Here is a 12,313-nt window from a genome sequence, read left to right as displayed (position 1 = left end):
CCGTAATGTCTCAGGTGAGCTATACTCCATAATTAAGTAGGTCGCTCTATATGCACAGACTGAATGTTGAACACACTGACCTTATGTTAAAAAAGAATTTGTCTAGAGGGAGTGTAATTCGTTAATTAACTAAGTATTTTTCTACTAAGTTAGTTTTAGTGGCTACACAAATGTCTTCATACACATTCTTATACAGTTATGATATTTAGCCTCAAATCAGAATTAACCCAAGTATGGTCTCCCCATCCCCAACTTACCACATACAATGGTAACCAGGATGCTATCATATCAACTAGTCTAGGCAATAAATTCTTTAAAAATTCCTGGTATAAAAAATTGTGTTTAGGGCTTCCCTGGTGGCGCAGTGGTTGAGAGTCCGCCTGCTGATGCAGGGGACACAGGTTCGTGCCCCGATCCCGGAAGATCCCACATGCCGCGGAGCGGCTGGGCCCGCGAGCCATGGCCGCGGAGCCTGTGTGTCCGGAGCCTGTGCTCCGCAACGGGAGAGGCCACAGCAGTGAGAGGCCCGCGTACAGAAAAAAAAAAAAAAAAAAAAAAAAAAAAAATTGTGTTTAAAAAAATCTGCTACTTCTACTACTCATTGCCATTGAGCACTTCTCTCCTAGAGCGATTAATATCACTGAAGCAAGGAAAATACTACTTATAGGATGAAAATTCAAGAGTTTTGAATAAAAAATTTTTTTAATTAAAAAAAACAGTTCATGACCAAATGAGGAAGGAGCAGAATTTATTTAAATTAAGATTTTATCTGACCTCTTTTCATGTGATGCTAACATCTTTTTAACCCTAAACCTGTATATATGAGATAATTCAAACACATAAACATGTAAATGTTTAATTACTTACGATTTAAAACCATCTTTATTCCATATTGCAATAAAAGGATTCATAAATAAAACTTCATCGAATGAACTTTAAAAAGGAATAGCAGACCTTATTCCAGTGAATTCTTAGATTGAAATTCAAAAAGTGAGCACAAAACAGAAGCCATGAGTACCTGTGCCTTAAAGCCAAGAGGTGCCTACCTCTTGAATAAAGACTAAAGAATAAATGCTAAAGAAGAATAAAGACTAAAACAGCCTCCTGCTGTAATAAGAACAGCAACACCAAGGTTAAAGAGCCAGATTTACATCCAGTAGATACCGTCCTAAGTTTGCTTTTAAAGGTAACTTAGGAACATGTAAGTCACTCCTAAGAGCAGTAAATGCAACTGCATTTACTTTAGAATGTGCAAGCCTATCGCACAAATTCCTCTTACAAAGAAATGGAATTGGTGTTTATTCATTTGAGTCTCCTGAGAATTCTGAATTCTTCAAGCAATCCACAAAGTTCACAGATACCTTTCTTCATATGGTGGATTTAGGATTGACCCACTTACCTATAGTGTATAAGATGCCAGTAAAGATGAGTTAATAGAGATTCACTCTACCAAGATTCCTAGTAAAATAAAGTAGGAGCAAGCAAAGAGACAGGGATATTTAGGAAAAAATAATTTGAAGTCTTAGGTGACAGTCCTTAATTGGTAAGGGAAGAAGTAGGGTAAAGTAGACGGGGGATTAAAAAAAAACCCAAAAAACCGTCTTTAGAGAAAATTTAATGAATTAAGAAGCTTCAAACATTTAAATTTCTTTACCTGCAGTAGCACGTATAGAAGAACCACAACTTCTACTGTTTGTGAATTCACTCCCATTTAATGCATGTCTTGAATGTCATGCAGCAAGTTAACATTCTTTGCTAATTCTAAGACTATCTGAACCACTATCGTTCAGAAGTATTCTCTTGAGACAAAACAGGTTTTCTTTGACCAGAATGACTTAATTGGCATACAGCAAACCTATCACTAAGATCTGTACTTCCAGCAAAGTTTCGCAAGCGGAGGTCACTTTCTTGGTGTTACAATAATGAATCCCTGCCTATTTTAAGTTATTTTCCCTACTCCGGGAAATAGCCTGTTCTAACTTTCACTTCTTATCTTTGTGATTAAAAAAAATAAGTTGAAATAATAAGGCCCACTTCCATCATATATCTCACTTTCAACTACTAAAAATGTGACTGACTACCTGTATATGAGAAAACCTGAATTTTTATTTTACTTCAAGTTTGACTCACAAAGTTGAACACTCCTTTTACAGTTCTTTTGTTTTTAACTCCAACTCACTAGAGCAAATTAAAAATAAAAGATCTAAAACAATAATTTTTGAAAAAAAAGAAACAAAGTAAAGTTTGGGAGAAAGTCATCCATGGATAAAAGTTGAAGAATGATTTGAAATTTTTTTACAATAAAAGGCTATAAAAGGGTCTCAAAAATAGGTACATGCAAATACACAGAAAATCTCCAGAAATTCTAGTAAAATAAACTCTATTCTAAAAACCAAAGGACACCAGTAATTGTTTCTATTTCTAGATATTTAAGAATATTTAATCATTAATTTCTGTTAAGTTATTGCTAGTAAGAAATGGTTGATGAAAATGGATCTTGTATGTATAAATATACATTTAAAGCAAATGTCTTCTAAAGAAAAGTTTAAATGCTAGTATGCACTTTTCAAATGAAAGAATTATCAACATAAACAAGTGTCACTAATTATCATTTTTAACATAGGCAATATCCCTTCTTTTGAACCAACAAAATGGCAATTTTTAACCTGTGGACAGCACAGGTAGGACAACCACAACTTCTTATTAAAATAACTGCCAGGATCATACTGTATGGGTCCAAATTAAGAAAGCTAAGTAAGAAATTGTCCGTGACTTCTGATGTGGCAAATAGAGAAATGTCTAACTTCTAAACATTCGATTTTCTAGTTCTCAACCAGAACTCCTGACTCCACTCCCGCACACCCACATACCCCACACCCAAGGTAGTGACACTTACATCGAGCCCCCAGCTGCAAGCACGTGCTAAGAGCACAAGAAATAAAGGCTTTGATGCTGGCTGGGGGGAACAGTTTAACGACTGGGAGTGAGACACTGCCACAGCTGGCTTACATTTCTCTGTTTCATGTCAAAAGTAGCATGTCTCTCTTCCCCAACAGGTAAAATCTGTTATCTTCTTTTGTCCTCACATTAACCTCCGAGTTTGGCAATCTAGTATTATTCACACTTCAAAGACTAAAAACCTGAGATTCGAAACTATCTCACTGTGATCCAGGTAGTAACTGGCAGGACCAGGTGCCACCTTCCCCACGTCATCTCCAGCTTCAACATCGTCTCCAAATTCTCAGCTAATAATCTAGGCAAATTCACCACAGCATCCTCGCCCATGTCACTTATAACGAGATCAATTCCTAAGCAGCATCAGGATATGCCAGAGAAATGTTTCAGATGACAGACAGCATCTTAGGTCACCCTCCAAACTTTAAGATGTCTTAGCATTATTTCAGCAGTAATTTCCAACCTTTTCATGACACAAAACAGAAAATGATAATAGGTGTACAGCCCACTGCTCAAGGCCAGAGCTGACCAGCCAGGAGGTTCCAGCAGCTCCAAGCCCTGCCCAGCCACACCAGTCCTAAAACTCCCACCATCTACTCCCAGTGGGTCAAACAAAAAAGGCACAGAAATCAGCAAAGTAATAAAAGAGAAATGAAGGTGAAAACCTCAAGGTCTAACTTTGACAGACCATGGGGAGTTTTCTTTTCCTAATGTCAACTTTGGACATATTCATTCAGCGCCCTGTACAGGGTGTGGACAAATTATACGCCAGTTCTGTCAGGTATCAGCGTAGGAGCTACCCAAAGAACAGGAATCACCAGAGCAGAATTTGTTTAATACTGTAAATCTACCACCATTAAAAGAAAAACTCTAAAAAACTAATGACCAAGGCTTCCCCATAGATTATAGCTTGCTTTAGCATCCAGGCCATAAGTTAAGACTTGAGATCTTTTGTAGGTATTGTTACTTTTTAAAGGGAAAACAGAAACTACACCTAAAATCTTAACACTGTACTTGGATCAACACAGTAATTAACGTCACACATATTCCTGTACCTAACTAGCTTGTTTAAAAAAAAAAACAAAACCTTTGTTTCTGTCCTTTTTCTCTCTTTTCCTCCCCACTTTTCTTTCTAGCTCTCATTTTAAACTGAAGTATTTTTATATATAAAACATTCTTGATTTGGGAAAAGACTAGTGCTTTAACTGAAGCAAAAAGCACAGAATTAACAGCCCATTAAAATGCGCAAGACTAAATGTGAATGTATCTGTTTATTTACAGCTTTCGGTACTTAAAATTTTAAATAAAATGATCTGTCCAATTGCTTTAGTTTAAAAAAATCATTTTTCCATTCTCTTCTAGAAAAAGCTGCAGCACAAATTAACACAGTAGAGAGTAGTGAAAAGAGAATTACATTTAAAACATAGTTTAGAAAAATATGCACCTCTTTTAGATTAGTACGTGTAAAATGTAATTGTTGGTAACAAAAGCCAACAATAATGAAATACAGACATTTATATCTTATTATGTTCACATGTATCATAGAGACAAAAACAGTAAGTTTTAAACTTTTACTAGATATGAATATACACATATAAATAAGAAAAACCCTCCCTTTATTTTTACCCCAAAGTTTTCTTCTATTTTCAGTAAAAAAATTTTTTTACTTTTCAGAAGTATATGACAGGGCTTCCCTGGTGGCGCAGTGGTTGAGAGTCCGCCTGCTGATGCAGGGGACACGGGTTTGTGCCCCGGTCCGGGAAGATCCCACATGCAGTGGAGCGACTGGGCCCGTGAGCCATGGCCGCTGAGCCTGCGCGTCCAGAGCCTGTGCTCCGCAACGGGAGAGGCCACAACAGTGAGAGGCCCGCGTACCACCAACCCCTGCCCCCCCCCCAAAAAAGTATATGACAACTGTCAGTACAAATCTCTCACTTCTTTAACATGTACTTTTCGCACTATGATACACAGTTTAGGTATCATGATGCATTTTAAAATGGGTCAGTTTAGTGTCAAAACCTGAGATGCTTCAAGGAAACTAGAGACTTAAAGTTAGCAGTACGTCATATGGAATTGCAGCATACATACTGTATTGCCCCGTGCTAGTCTGATATATGCTAGTTGGTACTGCCATAGCAGCGATATTAGGTGACGTTCCTTCTTCCTCGGATTGTTCTTCTTCAATCTTGGGAACACCAGGCACATCAGAGGAAAGTGCATTCAGTATTTTTCTAAAATATAATTTAACAATATAAATAATTAAGATACATGAATGAGATTTAAAACAGAGCAGCTATAATGGGAGAATCTGATGTATAATTATTCTCTTTTTTTGGAAAAAGTATCATTACAGTAGGAAACTTAACTTACCTGTAAGAGGGTCTTCGTGAAAGGATTCCTCTGCGTTTATGAAAATCAATTACACTTTCTGATTCTGCAGACTCATCTGTCTCTGCAATTGTTGCTACCTATAACACAAGAGTTCCTGAAATGCATCATAAAATCCATGGTATCTCGTTCATTCACAACACGGTGCTTAAGGGTCTCTCTGTGTGTAGCACTAAGCCAGGCGCTGGGGACAGAACACACTGAGACGCACTAACCACGCTCACAACCTGGCGCAGAGGAAGAGGAAGAGCAGACAACACTCAGCTGTAGAACCAGCCTGTGTGCAAAGGATGGCACAGATAACATATACTGCAGAAATGCAAATGAGTGTCAGGCAGCCTTCAGGAAAGCACTCAGTGTAAGATACACAAGACCTAAGATCAACCCTGAAAATATCTCATAAATCCAGCAGGGGGTGAGCCAGCGAGTGACAGAGGCAGAAAACAATACCACTGCTGACTTACGCTGGGTCTTCAAATTAGACATTAGATAGGTCCAAAGAAGAAAGAATATTTAAGCAGGTAAACACGTGGGTAACAAGCCTGGTTAAAGTTACAAGAAGTAGGTGGGGTGGGCTTGATGGCAGTAGGTCTTGAAGGTCAAAATAAGGAATTTCTCCTTAAAAGAAAGATCAGAGTTTTAAATACAATTTCATTTTTTCAAGTAATAGTATAATAACAAATAGTAAAGAAAGTCAGGAAACTAAAATAATGAATCTCTCTACAACATGACTGCTCTCAATATATTCAGCCATCTATCATAGGGGCTAGGATAGTTCTGAGTTTGCAAAACTCACTTTACTTAATATTACAATTATATGGGAATTTGACTTGGGCACAGTCAAAAAAGCTTATTAAAATACCAACAATGCAGGCAGGAATATATACTTCCCAAGGCACATGGATGTACATATTTGTTCACCTACACGTATGACCATGCATCTCTGGTGATGAACACCCTACACATAAGCACACTCATCCATGAGGAGAACTTATTAGAGAAACTGTCGCTGCAAATCAGACAACCATATATCATCACCAAATATTTATCACTTTAAAGTGGGCTTCCACACATCTCTCGTACAATCGTAACAACTCCCTTATGCGAGGTAAGCTATTATTTTAGAAAGTGAAAACTGAAATTCATCATTCAACAGGTAGGAATTCTAACACAAGATCCACAGACACCTATCTCTACAAAGATAATCATATCATCCATTTAACAAAATCCAAAAGAGCCTACTGATTATGAGATCTTTTCTTCCAGTACCAGCAAGGTTAAAACTAAGTAGAAATATTGATATCTGCACCCCAATAAAAGTCATAATACAATAAGGAGAGTGGAAAGACTTCCTTGCTTTATAATTAGGGTCAGAAAGAGTCAGAAAGTCCTGGAATCAAAGTTCATTGCAGGAAAGGAAAAAAAAAAAAAAGACAATACTGAGAATCACTCTTACATTTTTGAAAGACACAGGAGAGACACCCGTGCTGAAAAGATAACCAAGCTTTTAACGCATGTGGATTTATTACTTCAAGTGTCATGTTGCAACTCTCACCCTTATTCTGCAACAAACTGGATTCAAATATGCAGGAAAAGGATAAGACTGATTAAGTATAAGAAACTACATTCTCCTCAGAGATCTTTTTGTCATCAATTAGGTTCAAATAATTTCAACATTTTAAAGGACAAAAACAAACTGACCTTAAAAAGGAACAAACATAAATTCAGTAGAAAAGTATGCTTTTAAAAATTCATACTTAATAATTTACATCTGTTGATGCAAAGAAATGTTTTAGCTTCAAGAAATGTTAAGAATTTATGACCAACTTTGATGACAATAAATAACAAAACACATCTCTGGATCACAACCACAACGCTAACCACATCTAAAAAACCCAAGGTTTAATCTGATGTATAAACGTAACACCAAGTAACAATAATATCATGTCACACATATTGAATTAACAATAAACCTAAATTTCTACACTCTAATGTGAGTACTGGTGAAAACAGCATCAGTACTACAATATTTACATTACCATGTTTATCAGACATCTCCAAAGAATCCTCAAAATACTTTTAAGCATCTTTGGAGAGCATTGCTAAACAAATCTAAGTTTGAGCAGAGAGCAACAACTTAAAGGAGAATGACTCAATCTGTATATTAAGAGCTGACAATAAAACTACAACTCGAGTCAAATCTATGTATCTAGCAGGGCACAAGGCACTTCACATATAAAAAGGAAATTCGTCTAAATGTTTAATAACAAGATTTGAGCATCAAAGCTACACAAAGAAAATGAGGATAAATGAATTAGTAAAAAAAAAAAAAAAAAGCTCAAGAAAGTCCAAGACAGGGGCTTCCCTGGTGGCACAGTGGTTGAGAGTCCGCCTGCCGATGCAGGGGACACGGGTTTGTGCCCCGGTCCGGGAAGATCCCACATGCCACGGAGCGGCTGGGCCCGTGAGCCATGGCCGCTGAGCCTGCGCGTCCGGAGCCTGTGCTCCGCAACGGGAGAGGCCACAACAGTGAGAGGCCCGCGTACCGGAAAAAAAAAAAAAGTCCAAGACAAATCATCCGGGAAGGAAGCTAACCTGAACAGTTTGTATTTGTGGTGACTGAATAATGGATGGCTGTAGTGTCTGAAATACTCCCTGGACATGTACAGTTTGGCCTGAAGGTAACTGTACTAGAGTTAGAGCTGGGGAGCCTCTTCCAGTGCCTGACCGAGCTACAGAAACCTGCAAAAATGATCATCATTGAGGATTAAGGCTGGACCTTTTCTTGGTTCTTTACGTTTTTCTTAAAGAAATACCATTCACTATTATGACTGGCCTATTTTTCCTGCTTCTAAGAAATGACAAGCAAGCCAGGGCACTTACCATTAGGAGATGGTTACTGTCCTGAAACAGTCATTCCCTGATGTGATAGATATTAAGTGGCTAAGAATGTTCCAAGCACAAAGTTCTAAAGCAGTTAAACTACCTCACTAACGACCTCACAACTACTAACTGTGAAGCCTTATTTAGGCCAGAGTATAAACCACCCTCCCTAACTTCTTAAGAGAAATCGGAGACAGAACTTAAAGATGGTAAATTATTTTTTAATAAATGAAACTTCTGACATATGATATTATAGTATTACTCCAGACACAAGCTAATGCCTTGTCTCTATACTGATGAAAACTGCGGTCACTTTTATGCCCTAACAGTCACAAAAAGGGCACAGGCCAAAGAAATTCCAAGACCTCTCATGGCCCTCGCACCTCCGAACCAGAGAAAGCTCATGCCTTGGAGCCTATGTGGCCCTGGCACACTTCTTTCCCCCCAACTTGAGCATCCAGAGGGGCCAGAACCATCACTTGGCTTGCACAGACAGGAGATAACAGCCATTTACCAGCTACCTTGGGTGCTTTTGACAAAGATCCCTACCAGTAAAACACAATAAAACCTTCACTTCTCTGGACTCAAAACCTGCCAAGTTTCTAATTAGTACACAACTGTCCTAGAGGCCAGTGTAATCTTACAAACTTTGCCTCACTTTACTAAGTTTCACTATTCATTATGACTTAACTCAGAACACCGAAGACTTTGGACATGAAAGAAGCTACTAGTTTCTATCATGAGTGGTGGCAGACCACAGAATCTAAAACAAATTTTGAAGAAAGCTTCCGTTGGACCTCACTTTAAGGAAAACCAATCATTTCCAATCTACTTACTCTAATACTTTAAAAAGAATTATTAAAAACTGGGTTTATAACAAATAATTAGATTTATTTAAAACATCATTCTCTGAGAAGGCAAACTTCTTCAGCAATCCAAAAGTAAAAACTCTTCTATCCATGCAAGAGAACCTACGCGGAGAGCATTGAACTAGGTGCCCTAGGGTGGAAAGCAGAATTGCTAAAACCAACAGCACACAAACAGTACAGAACTAACTGCTCCATTGTCCAGGTAATGAAAAGCACAGGAGCACAGAACAGAAAGATCAGTATGGGCCTGAACAACAAATAGAGGCCTTGTGTAGAAGCTGCTGATTGAGCTGGGCCTTGCTGTGGCCTGGGTAACAGCTGGACAGAAAAGTGAGAAACCGGGCCGGAGACGCCCAACATGTAGCCCACGGGGCAAATTCAGCCCACCTGATCCTGGAGTTTTATTGCCTACTTTAGATTTTAGGGGAAAGAAAAAGGGCATTCCATAATGGAGCCAGCAGATTTAACAACCAGCAGTTTAAAAACCACTACATTTACTCTACAAATGTTCCCTGCATGAATTATAAAAAAGGATCCATCTCTTTGTGAACCAATTGCCAAAAGGTACTCCTTTGCCAAATGACCAATTCTCAAACTTTTTAGTCTCAGGACAACTTTCCACTCTTAAAAATTATTGATGACCTCAAATAACTTTTGTTAATGTGATTTATATCCAGCAGGATGCTGTAAACGCACAACCAGCTCCTGGGAAGGGAGAATGCTATGGGTAACTTTTGCAGATTTCTGTAATTTAAATACTCCTACTATGGCAGATTTCAAGCTACCAACGGGTGACACTGAACAAAAAGCTGGAAAAAGATGTACACAATCGGCTCTCACAAGCCAGCTCAGCCCACTGTTTGTTATATGTACTGATATTTACCACATTAGAAATTAAAACTGAGAAATGTTTAAAATACTTAGTAACTCACTTCAAAATAACAATAATGCCATTACATGCTAACATAAATAACATTTTATGAAGACTACTTTCCAAGACAAAATAATTAATGACAAGAGTGTCAATGTTTTACATTTTTACAAATTCTTTTAATGTCTGGTTTAACTTAAAACAGCTGGATTTTCATACCATTTTCTGCACTGAATCTGTTGCAATATGTTATTTTAATCGGTATGTGAATAAAATATGCCTCCTACACATGTATGATTAGAAAAGGAGGAGTATTTCAATGGCTTTTTCAGAGAAATGTGGGTATTCTTCTTTGATACTACACCAAAACTCAGCAAGTGGTTGTTTCTTAAAGGTTAGTGGCCATGTGGAATCTGAAAACTTAGTTACGTTAAAATCCATTGATCTATCTTATACTTATACATTGATCTATCTTATACTCTTTAGCCAGGCATGATTTTGTAACGTTATGCGGTAGTTATTTGGAAAATACTGGCTCATTGAGTTAAGTAGATCTCTCAAATGCTGACACATTTCATGATACACTATCAGAAAATCACATTCATTAAAATCAACATCAACTTCATCAGAAAACTGTAAATACTGGGAAGCTATCAAGCTCAAAATGGCAGATGGAGATTTTCCAAAATTCAAAACTGCTGCTTAAAAGCCTGAATTCTATCATTGGCAATAAATACTGTTAATTGTTTTCCTTGACATAACAAGCTTACTTCATTTTTTTTTGAATTTTTGAATTTCATTTTATTTATTTTTTTATACAACAGGTTCTTATTAGTTATCCATTTTATACACATCAGTGTATACATGTCAATCCCAATCGCCCAATTCATCGCACCACCCCCTCCCGCCTCACCCCCCCACCACACCCCCCTCAGTGTCCATACGTTTGTTCTCTACACCTGTGTCTCCATTTCTGCCCTGCAAACCGGTTCATCTGTACCATTTTTCTAGATTCCACATACATGCGTTAATATACCATATTTTTCTCTTTCTGACTTAACTTCACTCTGTATGACAGTCTCTAGATTCATCCACTCATTTTCTTTTGAGAAAATGTTTTTCAAATACTCAAGTTTGAACAGTCATAGTTTGGCTATTTGTCATTATTTCAAGAAAAATGATGTCCTGTTGGGGGGGGGAATGCAGCTAGTTCTTCTTGCCTCTCATTCAATAACTCAAGTGTTTTTTTCTCAAGATCACCGTTGGTCTTCAGTACGCAGCAGAAATGCTTTCAGTGAATGTCCCACTTCCACAGCACAGAATATTAAAACAACATGTACTCGAGGGTCAAGATTTAATACAATTGGTAATATTTGCTGATTCATCAGGGACAGTCTTAAGTGAAACTGACATTTAAAAAAAAAACTGCAAGTTAATGTAGTGAAGACCACAATGACTACTAACACAGTTTGGCACCACTACCACTGACTTGATCGTGCTTAAGTGCCTACAGTTTTACCCCCCAACTGTTTTTGCACCATCAGGGCAAATGCCAATAGAGAAAAAAAGAAAATAAATCTTAGTATTACTGTGAAAATAGGTTTGTCATCCCAAACCTCCAGGCATGATTGTGTAACACCATGTGGGAGTTATTTGGAAAATACTGGGTCCTTGGGGTCTCCTCCAGGCTTCCCTGTACCACATTTTGAAAACTACTGCTCTATCCTCACGCAGCCCCTAGGTAGGCCCTGCTCACAGCTCAGAGCGCAGAGTGCTGAAGCAGGTGGCAATTTCAGCTCCACCACAGCAGCACAGCCAAAACCCACCATATATAGTAACCCTGATAGAGCATTTGTATCGCAGAGATTGAGCAAAACAGAATATACATTATACCCAAGAGTATTACTAGTATTCCTACAGACTGGACCTGTGCCTTGAGATGGAAGATAGTGCCACATTCACTTTCATGGGGAAATGACCAGCTTCAAAGAAATTAGATATTTTGAAGAACTGAAGAACAACTCAAGAAAGATTCATGGGGTTTTGATAAGTATAAATCGTGCTTTAAGTTGCTCTAATTGTCTTTCGAGTGTAATTTTCAGGACTTCAAGTTATTAAACAACGCTCTATCAAAACGGCTTAGTGAGAAGAAAACCTGCTGTAGAAAGGGAGCTGTACCCACTAGTACAAAACTGTATTCCTAGAATTCTGGAGATGAGTTATACAAATCTGTAACTACAGTGAAAACTCTTAACCTCTGAACTCTGGGTAGTACAAAAAGCTCATGAGACAACTCTTTAGTTAAACTGTTGAAATAGAGGCTGAGAAGCAGCACAAGTGACTTACC

General features: G+C 37.9%; 1 protein-coding gene across 1 annotated transcript in view; it reads right to left on the bottom strand.

Moving 5' to 3' along the window:
• The window catches only part of CREM (cAMP responsive element modulator), a 66,873-nt gene that overhangs the window by 22,272 nt on the left and 32,288 nt on the right, over positions 1-12,313 (bottom strand). The window contains 2 exon segments of the mRNA XM_082620062.1: positions 5,044-5,186; positions 5,326-5,423. Coding sequence (XP_082476188.1) covers positions 5,044-5,186; positions 5,326-5,423 — 241 coding nt within the window.

The sequence above is a fragment of the Mesoplodon mirus genome (genome assembly GCF_964341445.2).
Source record: "Mesoplodon mirus genome assembly, chromosome: 4".
In the NCBI taxonomy this organism is placed as follows: domain Eukaryota; kingdom Metazoa; phylum Chordata; class Mammalia; order Artiodactyla; family Ziphiidae; genus Mesoplodon; species Mesoplodon mirus.
The sequence above is the reverse complement of the archived record's forward strand: the minus strand, read 5'-3'. Positions and strand labels throughout refer to the sequence as shown.